General features: G+C 55.6%; 1 protein-coding gene across 5 annotated transcripts in view; it reads left to right on the plus strand.

The window, feature by feature from the left end:
- MYO7A (myosin VIIA) overlaps positions 1–15,907 on the plus strand; it is a 104,447-nt gene that overhangs the window by 78,664 nt on the left and 9,876 nt on the right. For 3 of the 5 annotated variants that reach the window (XR_011570900.1, XM_070803956.1, XM_070803957.1), the window contains 13 exons: positions 1,378–1,548; positions 3,948–4,065; positions 4,802–4,928; positions 6,010–6,272; positions 7,205–7,395; positions 8,091–8,215; positions 8,901–9,058; positions 10,014–10,167; positions 11,550–11,705; positions 12,215–12,320; positions 14,256–14,369; positions 15,449–15,536; positions 15,717–15,823. Coding sequence is in view for 4 of the 5 variants with exons in the window: in XM_070803956.1 (XP_070660057.1) it covers positions 1,378–1,548; positions 3,948–4,065; positions 4,802–4,928; positions 6,010–6,272; positions 7,205–7,395; positions 8,091–8,215; positions 8,901–9,058; positions 10,014–10,167; positions 11,550–11,705; positions 12,215–12,320; positions 14,256–14,369; positions 15,449–15,536; positions 15,717–15,823 (1,878 nt within the window). In the remaining variant the exon portion in view is untranslated. The remainder of the gene's footprint in view (positions 1–1,377; positions 1,549–3,947; positions 4,066–4,801; positions 4,929–6,009; positions 6,273–7,204; positions 7,396–8,090; positions 8,216–8,900; positions 9,059–10,013; positions 10,168–11,549; positions 11,706–12,214; positions 12,321–14,255; positions 14,370–15,448; positions 15,537–15,716; positions 15,824–15,907) is intronic. The other 2 variants (XM_070803959.1, XM_070803958.1) reach the window with 2 other exon arrangements.

The raw sequence follows: 15,907 nt of genomic DNA on the forward strand, positions 1-15,907 counted from the left end.
GTTTCTCCCAGTCCTGTAAAATTCCTGCAGTTAAGCCCAGGTGGCCTTCAAAGCCAAATGCTCTGGGGGCTTTTCCTCCCTTCGTTAGACCCCCAAAGTGGGGAGCCTGATATGAGACTCAGAACTCTCACTCCTGTGGAAAAGCTTCTGCAATGTAATTATTTTCCAGTTTGTGGTTGCCCACCCAGAATATATGGGATTTGATTTTATGGGGAATGCACCCTTCCTACTGTCTCATTGTGGCTTCTTCTTTGTCTTTGGAAGTAGAGTATCTTTTCTGGTAGGTTCCAGTCCTTTTTTGTTGATGATTTTCCAGCGTTAGTTGTGGTTTTGGTGTTTTCATGAGAGAAGGTGAGCTCTGATCCTTTCAGTCTACCATCTTATTCTGTGCATCTTACTGTATTATTCTGAATTACTCTAGAAACTTCTCTAAAGGAGTAAGAGATCCACTCATTTAGAGCAGAGTTTGCAAACATGTATCCTTTTATCTCTGAGGACAGGACTGATGTGGGTGCTTTGTTTTTGATGGTTTTATGACATTTGTGGTTCTGCTGGTGATTAGATGGAGGAATGAGGATGGAAATGAAGGGATGTGTTGGCAGCAGAGGCAGCAATGGTGGAGGCAGTGATGGTGCAGGTGATGGTAAGGGTAGTGATGATGATGGTGGTGAGGGTGGTGGTGGGGTAATAATGGTTTTGGTGTTGGTGAACTGATATTCAAGTAGAATATATTGTATAGCCATATCAGTGGCTAAAACTTTGAAATACTTTAAGCTGGTTGGAAAACTACTGTCTTCAAGGTGCCCAAGAGTCTTTCTCTATCACTCCTGCTTCCAGAGCCCAAGGGAGCCCCGGGCAGGCATCTTTGGGGCTGCCATGCACCGGGCTTAGGCAGAAAAGGGGCAAATGCTTAGTGCCCATCTGGCACTCCGCAGCCTCTGCAGTATAGCCCAGTGATTGCTCAGTACCTTGACTATCCCCAGGTAGTGTCGCGGTGGTGATGGAGGTAGTCATGGTGATACATCCACCCACCTCTGACAGTCTCATACCCAGGCCTCCTATTCTCCAGGGAAGGCCCTTCTCACCAGGCTGAGAATGTAGTGGCTGACCCAGTACTGATGGGCTGGCTGGTCCCTCTGGGTCAGCTCATGTGCCCTTGGGCATAGTCCAGCTCTGTGCTGGTGCTGAGGTGGGGGCCCAGGAGCAGGCACATGGGACCCTGCCCTTGGGCTGCTCATGGTTCCACCAAGCAGATGGGAGCTCCTGGTGAGTTAGGCAGAGCACAGAGTCCCCAAGGCTGGGTCTGAAAGTACAGGAGGCTTGGTGGCCTGGAACAGCTTCCCAGAGCTTGTTTTGATGAGCTCTCCCCCTACCTAGGAGGATGACCTGGCTGAACTGGCCTCCCAGCAGTACTTCGTGGACTATGGCTCCGAAATGATCCTGGAGCGCCTGCTGAACCTCGTTCCCACCTATATCCCTGACCGCGAGATCACGCCACTGAGGACGCTGGAGAAGTGGGCCCAGCTGGCCATTGCGGCCCACAAGAAGGTCAGAGGGCTGGGGTTTCGAAGGGAGGGCTTTATGGTAACCTGGATGAGGGGTAGGGACCTGAGAACTCAAAGGGGTCACGGCTCTTACCTGACATCTGTCTATCCATGGGATGGGGGGACAGGATGGCACCTTGACTACCTGGCTGCCAGCAGCCTTTCTCCACTGTGGACATCGGTTCACTGGAGTTTTGTGCCCTCTGGGCTGGACGCCAGGGACACAGATGGATTAAATCCAGTCCTGTGCTCTTGCTAGCCCTGCAGGTCAGGAGGGTGGTTGCACATTAGAGAAGCTTCTAGGAGGTGCACCTCCTTTCTCCCTGGAAGAGCTCTGGCTCAACTTCCTGCCTGGAGAATTCGAGGTACAGGCCTCCCTCTGCCTCTTACTTGAGGCCCCAGGTCCATAACCAGCCCTGAGTAGCTCTGTTCTAAACTAACAGACCCACCCCAAGTAGGGCAGGGGAGGCCTTGTAGGGTGGGAGGACCCTGGCTGCTGGAGGGGTCCATAGGCCACCCTCCCACCCCCATCTCCAGGCCCTGGTTGTATAAGAGCAGAATCATCTTTGCACACAAGGTGTCAAGGGCTCCAAGATCAGTGTGTCTCATCCCCTTCCCCATGAGGCCTCTTTCCTAACCCGGGAGCCCCGCGTGTCTCCCCCTGAGCTCTGCCTTCCCTGGTGAGCTGCCCACAAGTCTCCACCTGTACCCGAACGCTCCTGGCATCCTCTCTGCTTCTAGGCCTGGCTCACCCCCGAGGACCTCCCTGTCCTCAGTGCCCCCAGAAGAGACGCATGTTCTCCTTCCCACCCCCTCCTGCAACCTCCTTTCCCTCACCTCTCATTCCGGGTCAGCTGCTGAAGCCCATCCATTCTGTCTCCCAGCAGCTCCAGCCTCCGTCCCCACCTCGGCTCTTCTGCCTTCCCCGGGTCCTCGGTGGCCACCACCAAGGTGCATGTGACACGTGGCCTGTTCTGGGTTGGGTGCTGCTGTTCATGAATTCCTTTCATTTTGGGTGCTTGCCGTGTGTTGGGCACCGCAGCAGACCCTGGAGACTCAGCTGTGGGCAAAACAGGTGTGCTCTCTGCCCTCCCGGAGCCCATGACCGAGCTCACTGGGTCTCTGCTGGACTGTAGTGCCTGGCCTGTGCAGCCCAGAGCTCTGGGCCAGACCCCTCGTATGGTGGATAGAGAATTAGTGTGATTATTAGGGTCAGAGGGGTACCCATGTTTTATTTTGAGATAATTTCAAGCTTATGAGAAAGTTGTGGGTTAAAAAAACTGGACCTGCTGTGTACAGTATACACCTCACCCAGATTCACCACTTGTTAACGTTGTCCCACTGCTGCTGTGACTTTCTCAGCACACATACCCGTTATTTTTTCTGAGCTATTGGAGATTAGACTTGCGACACTGAGCCCCTTATTCCTGAATACTCACAACTCCTGGGTTTTCTTTTCTTTTTTCCTTATTTGGTCGCATCCGGTCCTAGTTGCAGCACACGGGATCTTGGTTACGTCACGTGGGTCTTGCCTTGCAGCGCATGGACTCTCTGGTTGTGGTGCCCCGGCTCCAAAGCACACAGGCTCAGCAGTCGTGGCTTGCAGGCTTAGCTGCTCAGAGGCATGTGGGATCTTAGTTTCCTGACCAGGGATCGAACCTAAATCCCCTGTATTGCAAGGTGGCTTCTTAACCACTGGACCACCAGGGAAGTCCTGTCACAGCTCCTGGGATGGCACTGCTTCCGGGCCCTCTTAGTGCATGGAAATGCAACCGCTTAGGTGCTGGCACACATGTGTCTTTATCCATGCTTGTATTTGTAGGTGATAAAAACTATAGGTTCATTCTGATCACTTCAGTCCTACTTCAGTCCCACCAAGTGCTTGTTAAAATGCAGCAGGATATTTTCAGACAATAAAACACTGGTGCATTCATTTCTTGTGGAAGTGTTGGATTGTCCCCCAGCCGCTTGCCCCCATCAGGCTTCAACCATTCTTCACGCTGCTGTCTTCCTAACTCTCAGGTTCACCTGTCAGTTTCCACTAAATGCCCAGCCTTGCAGCGATGGGTGGCCTCACCCACAGTTCTGTATGACCTGGCTCCTGCCCACCCATTTCCCACTCCCTCTTCTTGGTCATGCCTGGCACCGCTCCCCCACCCTTAGCCACTCATGTTCTTGTTCCCCAAACACCTCTCCTGCCCACTGCCCTTGTGTCTCAATGGCTCACTGCTGTTGGTGGAATTGGAGGAAGACAGAGCGATGGGGATGCTGTGGGCTGGTGGGGTGAGGTGAGGCCGGGTGCATACAAGGACATAGTGGCCCAGGGCCCGCTTCTGGCTTTGGGGACAGGGACAGAGCTTGTGCCATGTCTTTTCTCCCCTGTCCTTGTCTGTGTGCCTCCAGGGAATTTATGCCCAGAGGAGAACTGATGCTCAGAAGGTCAAAGAGGATGTGGTCAACTATGCCCGCTTCAAGTGGCCCTTGCTCTTCTCCAGGTTTTATGAAGCCTACAAGTTCTCAGGTAACCCCAGCCCTCTTGCCTCCCATCCCTCCCTCGAGGGCTTCAGCTCACAGCCAGGGGAGGAGAGTGGCCTGGGCCAGACTCCCCGGTCAACCAGCCTTCTGCTCGCATGGCTGCTTGGTCCCCAGGTCAGTGTGCTGAGCAGATCCTCCCTCTCTGCAGTCCAGTAGGGCTCTGTGGCACTTAGTAGGTGCTCAGCCACACACTGGGTGGAACAACTGAGTAATGTGGTCATTAAAGCACCTACTGTGTACAGAATAGGGTGGCTGACCCCATGAAGTTGAGAGTGGATGCAGCTGTCACAAACCCACATGGGCCATTTGCTTAGTCATCCTTGGGCGTCAGCATCAGGCACCTGCTCCATACCAGGCCCTGTGCTGGTGCTGGCTTTGCAGAACCACCAAATATCGGGTTGGAGGGAACCTTTGGGGCTCAGTTAGTGTGACCCACCTCCTCCATATCCTACCACACCGCTCTCAGGGCCTTGTCCCAAGTCGCACAGACCAGCGGTAGGGACAGTGTGCAAACCCAGTTCCTTAATCCAGCACTCTCTTCCCACTGCATCTGGGGTTTTGTCTTGTGGGGAAGTTGTGTTCTCTAAGTCTCAGTTCCCCCATCTGTAAAATGGACATCAGTGTACCCCACGCTGGCCATCTCCATGGTGGTTACGAGGATTGGGAAGGGCTGGGCCTGGGCCTGGGCTGGCGCCCTCTCAGTGCCCCTGTCTCTGCCCCAGGCCCCAACCTCCCCAAGAACGACGTCATTGTGGCGGTCAACTGGACAGGTGTCTACTTTGTGGATGAGCAGGAGCAGGTGCTTCTGGAGCTGTCCTTCCCCGAGATCATGGCCGTGTCCAGCAGTAGGTCAGTCTAGCCCCTCACACCCCGCTTTAGTGCAGGGCGGGGACTTGTCCGGAGCCGCACAAAGGCCAGTGGCAGGGGTGGGACTCAAGTGCAGGGTCCTGATTCAACACTTTCTGAAGTGAAGCAGGCAGATGGAGACACAGTCAGACAGAGCGGGGAGGAGAGGGCTCTGAGGTCTTTCCTGCAGGTCATGGGGGCCTTGGAGGGAAGCCCCTACCTCACAGAGGACATGACCAAGATGCAGAGACACACAGTGGCCTGTCCTGCTCGCACATGATTGAGAGTATGTGCTGTGCCCTGCAGACCCCCGGCACCTTCCTCCCAATAGGGTGGGGGGTGGGTCTTTATGGCACATTCCTGGTTGTGCTGAGAACAGTGGTTAGAACAGTCAGGGACAGTCAAACATGTGCAAAAAGAGCTGGCCTGACACCCAGGGGCCTGAGTGGGACTCGCCTCCATGTCCTCATCTCTCAAATGGAGGTCCTAACTTTCCTGCAATAACAGAGTAACAGTGGTGAGGAAAAAATGCCACAGTTGATGGGAGTCTTTGTAAACAGAGAAGCGCGATGCATATGGGAGCAGCGTGGGGAGTGGGTCCTGCAAGGGACTCTTCCCAGCAGTGCCTCACCCCCATCCGGGGCTTGTAGGAGTGTCTCTGAGCTGTGTCCAATGTGGGCCAGACTTGGGTCATGTCCAGCTCTGACCGAGCACCTGGGATGCAGTGGTGCCAAGATAATCCTTGTTCTCTTGTAGCTGCAGTTGAGAGGGGAGATGGACATCAAATAAGCCATTTTTCAAGTAGGGACCAGTGTGCTGAGGTCTGTGGGAGGGCTTCCTGTAGGAAATGGTAGATAGGCTGAGCCCTAAAGGGTGAGTAGGAATTAGACAACAAGAGGGAAGTGAGCTCCCCAGGCAGGCCTCCCCAGGCCATGGATGACTCTGGCCCAGCCATGGATGACTCTGGCCCAGCCACGGCTGACTCAGGCTGAGCTCTGGCTCCCGGGGCCCTTTGTCACCCTGGCTGGGCCGGCCTCTCTCTGGTCAGGCCACTCCTGACTGGGCTGGCCTTGGTCTCCTTCAGGGAGTGCCGTATCTTGCTCTCGCTGGGCTGCTCTGACCTGGGCTGTGCTGGACTGACCCCGACGGGGCCCTGTTCTCCGTGTTGGTCATGCAGGGGAGCGAAGTTGGCGGCCCCCAGCTTCACGCTGGCCACCATCAAGGGGGATGAGTACACCTTCACCTCCAGCAATGCTGAGGACATCCGTGACCTGGTGGTCACCTTCCTGGAGGGGCTCCGCAAGAGGTCTAAGTATGTGGTGGCCCTGCAGGACAACCCCAACCCTGGTGAGTGGCTCCTGGCACCAGCTGCCAGTTCCTGGGTCAGGGTGTTAGGTAGATCGCATGCCCTGGCCTTCTCCTGATGTTCAAAATCTCAAGTGCCTGTTACTCTGCCTTCCCCAGACACCTGCTGTGCCAAATGGACCAAACAGCTCACCTCTGTGCCTTTGATCTGTGCCCCATGGGAAACCTCCCTCCCCCTGATCCTACATACTTATCACCTGCCACTTTCTCCACATGAGATCAGGGGTTCCTCCTCAGTGTTCCCCAAATACCATCTTCAAGTGATGATAGCAATAGCAACTATAAACCGTGCATCCCTGGTCCATAGGCCTTTGAGGTCCTGGGCAGAGCTCGAGAAAGAGATGAACCCCAGCCCTGCCGTCGTGGGGAAGGGGTGGGAGCAGACCGTGACAGTCCCTGTGACAGAGCAGTGACCTGGGAAGCTCAGAGGCTATGGGAACCTGGGTTGAAGGGAGTGGCCCCCATGCAGCCTGGGGTTCAGGGAGGACATTTGTGTGAGCAGAATGTTTGGGGCAGAGAGGATCACAGAGCTGAGGCTGGAGAGCACAGGTTGGAGGCTGGGAACTGCAGATAGATCGGTTTGGCTGAAATGGGTGAGGGAAGGTGGAAGGGGCAAGAAGGCAGAGGCAGAGGAAGTCAGAAAGACAGTCACCAGCAATAGGCTTTGTGAGCCTGTCGAGGAATATCTTTTAGGACAGTGAGGAGCCATGGAAGGCTTTCGACCAACGACTGTGTCTGTGTGGGGGGTTGTGGCAAGGTGGCTCCTGAGCAGACCTGAGAGGGACAGGGCCTCAGTTCCAGTGGGGAGGAGCGGCTTATAGATCATCAACCCAAATAAAGGTGCTCCAACCCACCTCGGACCTCTCTGCCCCTCCCCCGACACCCGTGCGGCCCCGCCCACCTCTGCCTTCCAGCGGGCGAGGAGTCCGGCTTCCTCAGCTTCGCCAAGGGGGACCTCCTCATCCTGGACCACGACACGGGCGAACAGGTGATGAACTCGGGCTGGGCCAGCGGCATCAACGAGAGGACCAAGCAGCGTGGGGACTTCCCCACTGACTGCGTTTATGTCATGCCTACTGTCACTATGCCACCGAGGGAGATTGTGGTATGTGGCTGGCTGGGGGTGGTAGACGGATGGGAGGCTCCTTGGCCCCTCCTTGTCTTATTCCCACATCATAAAATAAGAGTGGGGGATTACTGTAGATTCATGCTGTGCCGCTTCTATGAAGATGATCCAGGGGTCTCATGGGACCACAAACTTAAAAGTTGGGGCAACTATTAAACTGGTCCCAGGTGGAGAGGAGTCTAGAAACTGCTTCAGATGAGGACCTACCCCGGCTGGAGGATCAGAGGAGAGTGGCCTAGGGGATGGGAGGATGGGGATGGGGCTTGCACTGTCTAAAAAGGCAGTGAGGTCAGAGCTGGGAAGGCAGGCCCTGGCTCCTCTGGAATCTCCCTTCCCATCCCCCTAGCCAACACTGAGGACTTGGAACCTAGCTTTCCAGATGTTTCCTGAGCCACTTCTCACACTGTGTCCCCTGCCTTGTCCAGGCTTTCTGATGACCCCACCTCGTTGAGACAGGGCACTGAGGGAAGGGTCTTAAGCCCAGCATGATGGAAGCAGTGGTAATGTCAGAGATTCCCCAGAAAGAAAGGGGCTCCCGGGTCAGACAGGCCCAGGGCCCACCCCCAAGAAGGCAGTCTTCCCCAGCCCCAGTCAAGAAGGCTCTGGGCTTTACCATGTTGATCCAGGGCCCCTAGTTGGAGAGCTGACTTCAGCTCCTGTCTCTTGGTCTCTAGGCCCTGGTCACCATGACCCCCGACCAGAGGCAGGATGTTATCCGACTCCTGCAGCTGCGAACGGCAGAGCCCGAGGCGCGCGCCAAGCCCTACACACTGGAGGAGTTTTCCTACGACTACTTCAGGTGATGGGGAAAGGGAGACAGGCGAGGAACTACAGGCTTCTGCTACTCTCTGGTCTGCGTAGTGGGGTCACATTGTGGTGCCCCCATCTGTGAGAAGGGCCTGGTCAGAGGGAGCCAGAGGGCAGTTTCAGTCTATCGAGGTGACCCTTCTCATGTCGTGTCATCTTATCCTTCCTTCATTTGAGATCCTGTGGCTATGCTGCCCTAGGTGGAGTCCTGGGCACTCAGGACGTGAGCCTGTTCTCGCCTCATGGACTCACAGTCCTGGTGGGGAGGCAGGCGTGAAAGCAGGCAGCTGTTGTCCGGTGTGCCTGGTGTTGTGATGGAGATGCTGGGTAGGGGTGGAGATGGAGAGGAGGCTTCCTGGGGCAAGTGGTGTCTGGGCTGCTGGGTGGAGGAGTGCCATGGGCAGTGCATGCCATGGCCTGAGCAGAGGGAGCAGAGAGGAGCCAGGGCGAGCAGGCTGGGGAGGTAGGCAGGGCTGGCCGGGGCCCAGCCAGCCTTGTTAGTGTCTCTATTTGTCAGCTGAGAAAGTAAGGCCTGGGCAGAGCTGGTGAGTCATCCCAGGTCACAGGGGACAGCAGGGGAGCGCAGGGCTGGTTCCCTATGCTCAGCCTCCTGCACGGGGTGGGATGGGGCTGGAGTTATAACCTGGCCGTCAGTGCCAACTGTCTGTGCTCCGCAGGCCCCCACCCAAGCACACACTGAGCCGCGTCATGGTGTCCAAGGCCCGCGGCAAGGACCGGCTGTGGAGCCACACGCGGGAGCCGCTCAAGCAGGCCCTGCTCAAGAAGATCCTGGGCAGCGAGGAGCTCTCACAGGAGGCCTGCATGGCCTTCACTGATATCCGCACCCACAGGGGGTGGGGGGTGACATGGAGGGCAGGCAGGGGCCACAGGGAGGGGTCCCCCAGGGGAGGGTGGGACCAGGCTGGGCCTCTAGGGTGTTCATCACCTACTTCCTTCCAAGGGGCCCTGCTGGGGCCTGGGCAGACATGGAGGGATGCTGACGGGGTGACTCCCTTACCAGGGTGCCGGGGGCTGTCCCCGTCCGCTGTCTCCTCACACCCTGTCATTTGGTTGACAGATTTAAACTGTGCCGTGTGCTGGGCCAGGCATGGAGACACGGGGGTGAGCAGACTCTGGCCTCATGGTGCCTGTAATTGATTTGAGAGGGGAGGCATGCTGGTCAGGGTCAGTGCTGTGATGGGGCCCGACAGCACAGTGGCCCTACCTGGCCTTGGAGAACAGGGAGGGCTTCCTGGATGAAATGACATCTAGGCTGGAGACCTGCCTGGGCCCGTCCAAGGGGAGATGGGTGAAGAATGTTCCTGACAGAGGGAGAAGCATGCATAAAGGCCCTGAGGCAAAACAAAGCCTGGCTGTTTCAAGGGCACAGATTAACTCAGCACAGCTAGAGCGTAGAGTTCAAGAAGGGAATTCAAAGACCTGGGCCGATGGATGAAAGGTTCCCCAAGCCTGTTAAGAAGCTGGGACTGTGTCCTGCAGCCACAGGGAGTGGTACAGTTGGATTTGGGATTTGGAAAGTTGGTTCTGGTTGCTGTAAGGATTCCTGTTGTGAGGTTGGGGCCTGGAGCAGGGTGGCCAGAGGACCTGGGGAGAGAGGGTGGGCAGCGGGCATGTAGGGCAGTTTTGGCACACTATGTCCATCTCCTGGGTGAGCAGCCTGAGGCCAGGGCCACAGGGTCAGGGAGGGCAGACCCTGTTGGAGAGAGTGGCCGCCTGCCTCCCGGCCAGTGCTCCCTGATTGGCCACGGCCTTCCTTGACGGCTCCCCACCTGTGCTCAAGTACATGGGTGACTACCCGTCCAAGAGGATGCGCTCCGTCAATGAGCTCACCGACCAGATCTTCGAGGGAGCCCTGAAGGCCGAGCCCCTCAAGGACGAGGTGTATGTGCAGATCCTGAAGCAGCTGACTGACAACCACATCAGGTTTGCCGGGGTGGTGGGAGGGTGAGGAGAGGGTGAGGGGAGGGTGGTGGGAGGGTGGTGGGAGGGTGAGGGGCAGGCCCCCACCCCTGGGGCTAACCGCTGAAGGTAAGACGGGGAGCTCACTCCCTGCCGAGGCAGCAGCAGCTCTGCCTGGGAGCCATCCTCCTTCATTTGGAGCAGGAAGGTGTCCTCGGGACTCTCCCTCAAGGTCCATGGAGGAGGGTCAAGAACCAAAGGTGATGGCTGTGCCCTCGGAGTCTGTCCTCCCCCAAGTTGAACAGCCCCAGCTCCTCCTCATTTCCCGCTGCCCCCTGCCTGGACACCTCCTCTGGACACCTGTCTCCCGCCCAGATGCCACTGTCAGCCTGTGGGTGCATCTCCTGAGCAGTTGTCCCGTCCCTCACTCAGGCTGAGCAGGCTGTCTGTCAGAAGCTCTGGCCATAAATTCTCATGGGCCGGGGGTGACCCGGAGGGTGTCACCTCCTCCCTGATGGTCCAGACTGTGGCAGGAGGGGGAGTCACACACATGCTCATCTCAGAGCCAGAGACAAGCCCCACTCTCTCCCCTTATTCCCAGGCCTCCAACTCCCTCCCTAGCCTTGTCACTCTCTCCATCTCTTACAAAAATCCACCACTGGACCACATGTCAGATCTTTTCACACAGCTAAACTTTTGTACATGCCCACAGCCAAGAAAACCTTTCATATCCTCTGCATATTAGAATTTGCCTCATCCTTCCAAGCCTGGATCAGATGCCACTTCCTTCTGGAAGCCCTCCAAGCTTCCCTCTTTCCAGGCCCAGGGAGCTCAGAGGAGTGCCTGAGGGAGCTCTGGGGCTGGTCTAACTCAGTGCTGCTCAAGTAATCATGCTCATTGTGCTCAGTTGCTCAGTCGTGTCTGACTTTGCAACCCCCTGAACCATAGCCCACCAGGCTCTTCTGTCCATGGAATTCTCCAGGCAAGAATACTGGAGTGGGTTGCCATTTTCCTCCTTCAGGGCATCTTCCTGACCCAGGGATCGAACCTGTGTCTCTTGCTTCAAGTAACAGGCGAGTTAAAAAGCTCCTGCCAGAATAAACCACATACTGCTTCCTTCATAGGAAAGTCTTGCTTAAAAAAAAAAAACAAAAAACAAACAAACTTAACTGAACCCAGAGTGCTTGGTGACATAGTGATTTTCATTTTGGCACAAGCACTTTGCCTCCGAGTGACAAGTAAGTGTGTGGCCTGGGGCAGGTTGGTCGACCACATTTTGAGTAGCATATTTGGATCTGACTGTTGGGTGGGTGGGTCCATGTTGGTCTCAGAGAAGGGTGGGGGTGAGGACAGGCACGTGCTGCCCTGATGAGGAGCCCTGCTGGACACCATGCCTCTTCCCGCAGGTACAGTGAGGAGCGGGGCTGGGAGCTGCTCTGGTTGTGCACAGGGCTCTTCCCACCCAGCAACATCCTCCTGCCCCACGTGCAGCGCTTCCTGCAGTCCCGCAAACACTGCCCACTTGCCATCGACTGCCTGCAGCGACTCCAGAAAGCCCTGAGGTACGGCTGTCTGCAAGGGACAGGGGGCAGCGGGCACAGTGTGGGCCCTGGGATGGGCTTCCGGCCACATGGGCTAGGGAGATGAGTCCCTTGCGATGCTGAGGTCATGACAGTGGTTGGGACCCATCTTTGGGGTCCCACAGCTGCCCAGTAGACAAAGGTTGCAGTGCCTAGTACCATTCTGGACAGCTTGAGAGTCTGGTTGCTCAGAAAGCTATTTTCTGTCAAGTCTGTTGGGGAGGCAGATGCCGGGGTTGCACTGCATACTCTGTGAAGCTCACTTGCATCCTTGGCTTCATTCGGTCCCCTCCGCATCCCTATTGGTGGGTACCATTATAATCTTGTTTTACAGATGAGGAACAAAAGACTTGAGTTTGTGACTGTCACCTAGTAGGAAGTGGTGGACAGGGATTAGGACTGGGGTTTGCCTGACTCCGAAGTTCCCTCTGTTCTCTGCTTCCCATGGCTACTTCGTGACTTGGCCCCTCCCCTCTTCACCTGGTTTTCAGAAATGGGTCCCGGAAGTACCCCCCACACTTGGTGGAGGTGGAAGCCATCCAGCACAAAACCACCCAGATTTTCCACAAGGTCTACTTTCCTGATGACACTGACGAGGTAAGGGACTCTGGCTTCTTCGTCTGTGGGTGCCCCTGAAGGACGTGGCTCCCTTGGGGACATGGGGCAGCCCTGATGCCTCTCCCCTACCACCCCCATCTTTGCCCCCATTGTCCTGCCCCTCAGTGGAGCTGGGGCCATAGACTCCTTGGGTCAGGAGCCCTTGGGTTCCTGGTCTAGCCTCCCACTAACTGGATCAGCTTCCTTGACAAGGTCATCCCTCCCTTTCTCGGAGGAGTCTCTGTCTTGCAGGAACGTGCTTTCTCCCTCCGAGTTGAGCTCTGTGTTGATGTCACCTCCCCGATGCCCATTCTGTTCCTGGGCACAGGCCTGCCTGCTCCACAGCCCCAGACCTCCCCTGTTGTCCTAAGTCCACTCTCCTGCAGACCCCTTTCGTCCTTTTCACTTGACCTGAGTCTCCTCTACCTTGGTCCCCTGGGCAGAGGTCTTATTTGTCTTCTTGTCACACCCATTTGGTCAGGCTGACTTCTGATCTATTCTCCCTTCCCCATCCCAGCATAGCATCTCATTCAGATAAACAAGACCAACATTGAAACTTTTGGTTTGAAAAGCAGCTTAACAACTTGTTTAGAGACTAGAGACTCAGAAATACTATTTTAGGATTCTAGACACAAGGACAGAAAATCTTGCTAAAATCCTTTCCTGTCCCTGGTGGAAGGTTACATGGAACATCCCCCCCGACCCCCAAACTGCCCTCCTTCTTCTAAACTTCCCTGGACTCACCTATCCCTCTCAGCCCGTCTGGGCGGCTTCCTCCCTCATGACGCCTCACCTTTCTGGAGTTTGTTTTCTCCCTTCTTCAGTCTCTTTTATTCCACCCGCCCTGTCTCTTCTGCGCTTCCTTGGCCTCTGCCGTCACTCACGCTTGTACAGCCACACCCAGGACCCTGGAGGCCAAGGCTTGAAACTTCTTGGGGGGTTGGGAAGGGCACCATCTGGGAAGATCCAGACAGGAGGTGCTTTTACTTTTTTTTTAAATTTATTTTTAATGGAAGTATAGTTCATGTACAATATTATGAGTGTCAGCTGTACAACACAGTGATTCACCATTTTAAAGATGATTTTATTATTTTTTTGGCTGTGCTTGGTCTTCGTTGCTGCGCAGACTTTTCTCTAGTTGCGGTGAGCGGGGGTTGCTCTTTGTTGCCGCGCAGAGGCTTCTCACTATGGTGGCTTCTCTTGTTGCGGAGCACAGGCTCTCGGGACGCAGCCTTCAGCAGTTGTGGTTCCTGGGCTCTAGAGCACAGCCTCACTAGTTGTGGCTCACAGGCTTTGTTGCTCTGAGGCATGTGGGATCTTCTTGGATCAGGGTTTGAACCCATGCCTTCTGCATTGGCAGGCAGATTCTTTACCATTGAGCCACCAGGGGAGCCCATGAATCACAGTTTTTCAAGGCTGTATTCCATTTATAGTTATTATAAAATATTGGCTATATTCCCTGTGTTGTACAGTATATCCTTGTAGCTTGTTTCTTTTATACATAGTAGTTTGTATACTGGAGAAGGCAGTGGCACCCCACTCCAGTACTCTTGCCTGGAAAATTCCATGGATGGAGAAGCCTGGTAGGCTGCTGTCTCTGGGGTCGCACAGAGTCGGACACGACTGAAGTGACTTCACTTTCACATTTCACTTTCATGCATTGGAGAAGGAAATGGCAACCCACTCCAGCATTCTTGCCTGGAGAATCCCAGGGATGGGGGAGCCTGGTAGGTTGCCGTCTCTGGGGTCGCACAGAGTCGGACACGACTGAAGTGACTTAGCAGCAACAGTTTGTGTACTTAAGCATTGTGCTGAGCTCTGGGGAAGCCCCCTCAGAAGGAGGGTGTCTTGAATGGGAAGGGGCTCTATCTGAGGCCCAGCCATTAGAGGTGCAAGAGGCCCTGCCAGAGCCAAGCAAGTACCTCCCCGCACCAGGCCTTTGAGGTGGAGTCCAGCACCAAGGCCAAGGACTTCTGCCAGAATATCGCCGCCCGGCTGCTCCTCAAGTCCTCCGAGGGATTCAGCCTCTTTGTCAAAATTGTAGATAAGGTGGGTCATGGGTGGTCACTGGTTGCTAATCTACCTGCTGTTGGGCTGTCTACTGGGAAATTTGCTGGGCCTCTGGGAGCTTATGGGACGGTGGGGGTGGGGAGAGAGACAGAAGGAAGGATGGGGCAAGAGAGGAAGAGGCACTCTTGCACACGGCCTCTGATTCTGCCTCCTCCTTACATCCCTGCAGTGGCCCCTTCCATGCAGCCGCTGTCCCTATATCTCTCTCCTCTGAGCCATTGCACAGCCTGGCTACAGCTCTCTTGGGATCCACATGGCACTCTGGGTTCTGGACACACTAGGCTCCTCACCCTGCCCCCCAACACATGTACTTTCCAGATTTGATTTGACTGGTTCCTCAGCTGCCAGGCTCTCAGTTCACCTCTGAAAAAGCCCTTGAAGAGAGAGGGTGACTATCCCCACTAATAGATCACAAGTCCCTGGGCTCAGAAAGGTTAAGTAACTTATCCCAGATCACACAGCAGGGACTCAGATCCAGGTAGGTGTGGCTCTGAAGCACAGGGCCCTGCCTCCGCCCCTCATTGACTTCCATGGACATAAATGTGGGGGGACAAAGGTCCAGCTCTAAAGCCCTTCCCTTGGGGGCTTCCCTGACCCTTGTACAGGTCAGGTGCTTCCCCTTGTTGCTCACCCAGAGTTCTGTGTGAATCCATGTCTGTCTCCTTACTAGTCTGACCCTGTACCAGACACTGTGACCCGAAGTGATCGGGTGAGGTCCTGGACCTGGGCGGGAGGGACTTAGAGTCTGTGAGTGGCTCAGGAAATGGATGCCAGAGAATGTCCAAAGCAGGGACTGGGCCCCCATCTCAGCCTTTTTTTCCCAAGGTCCTAGGGCAGTGATCAGTGACTCTTTGCTGAATGAGTGGAGTCACTGTCACTGGCCAGACACTCAGCAGGCAAAATTGGGGCAAGATGGGGCTGATCCACAGACACCCACCCTGGCTGCAAGCAGGAATCTTTCTGGAGAAGGGGTTGTCGGGGAGGCCTTGGGTGGGAAAATCAGAGAACTCAGTATTGCTCAAATTAAAATGAGTGGACTAGAATGACCGTGTCCCTAGGTCATCAGCGTCCCTGAGAATGACTTCTTCTTCGACTTTGTACGACATCTGACGGACTGGATAAAGAAAGCCCGGCCTGTCAGGGATGGTAACGTGAGGCTGAGTCCTGGGATCGTCTGAGGTCTGGGGCTGGCAGGTGCTGGCTGAGTGCCATACCTGAGGCCCAAGTGGGTGGGGCCCCAGGCTAGGGCTTCCTCCGGGGCTGGTGCTGGGCTGGACAGCCCTCTGTGCTGGCATCTTCTGGGTGACCGCCTGCCCTCTGCCTCAGGAGTCGTGCCCTCGCTGACCTACCAAGTGTTCTTCATGAAGAAGCTGTGGACCACCACAGTGCCGGGGAAGGACCCCATGGCCGATTCCATCTTCCACTATTACCAGGTGAGCTGCCCGGTAGCTCGGGGCTGTGCTTGTGCAGCCGCCTTGAGTACTGACTGTGAAAGCAGAGACCTGCTGAGTAGACCC

Source organism: Bos indicus, chromosome 15 (genome assembly GCF_029378745.1).
Source record: "Bos indicus isolate NIAB-ARS_2022 breed Sahiwal x Tharparkar chromosome 15, NIAB-ARS_B.indTharparkar_mat_pri_1.0, whole genome shotgun sequence".
Classification (NCBI taxonomy): domain Eukaryota; kingdom Metazoa; phylum Chordata; class Mammalia; order Artiodactyla; family Bovidae; genus Bos; species Bos indicus.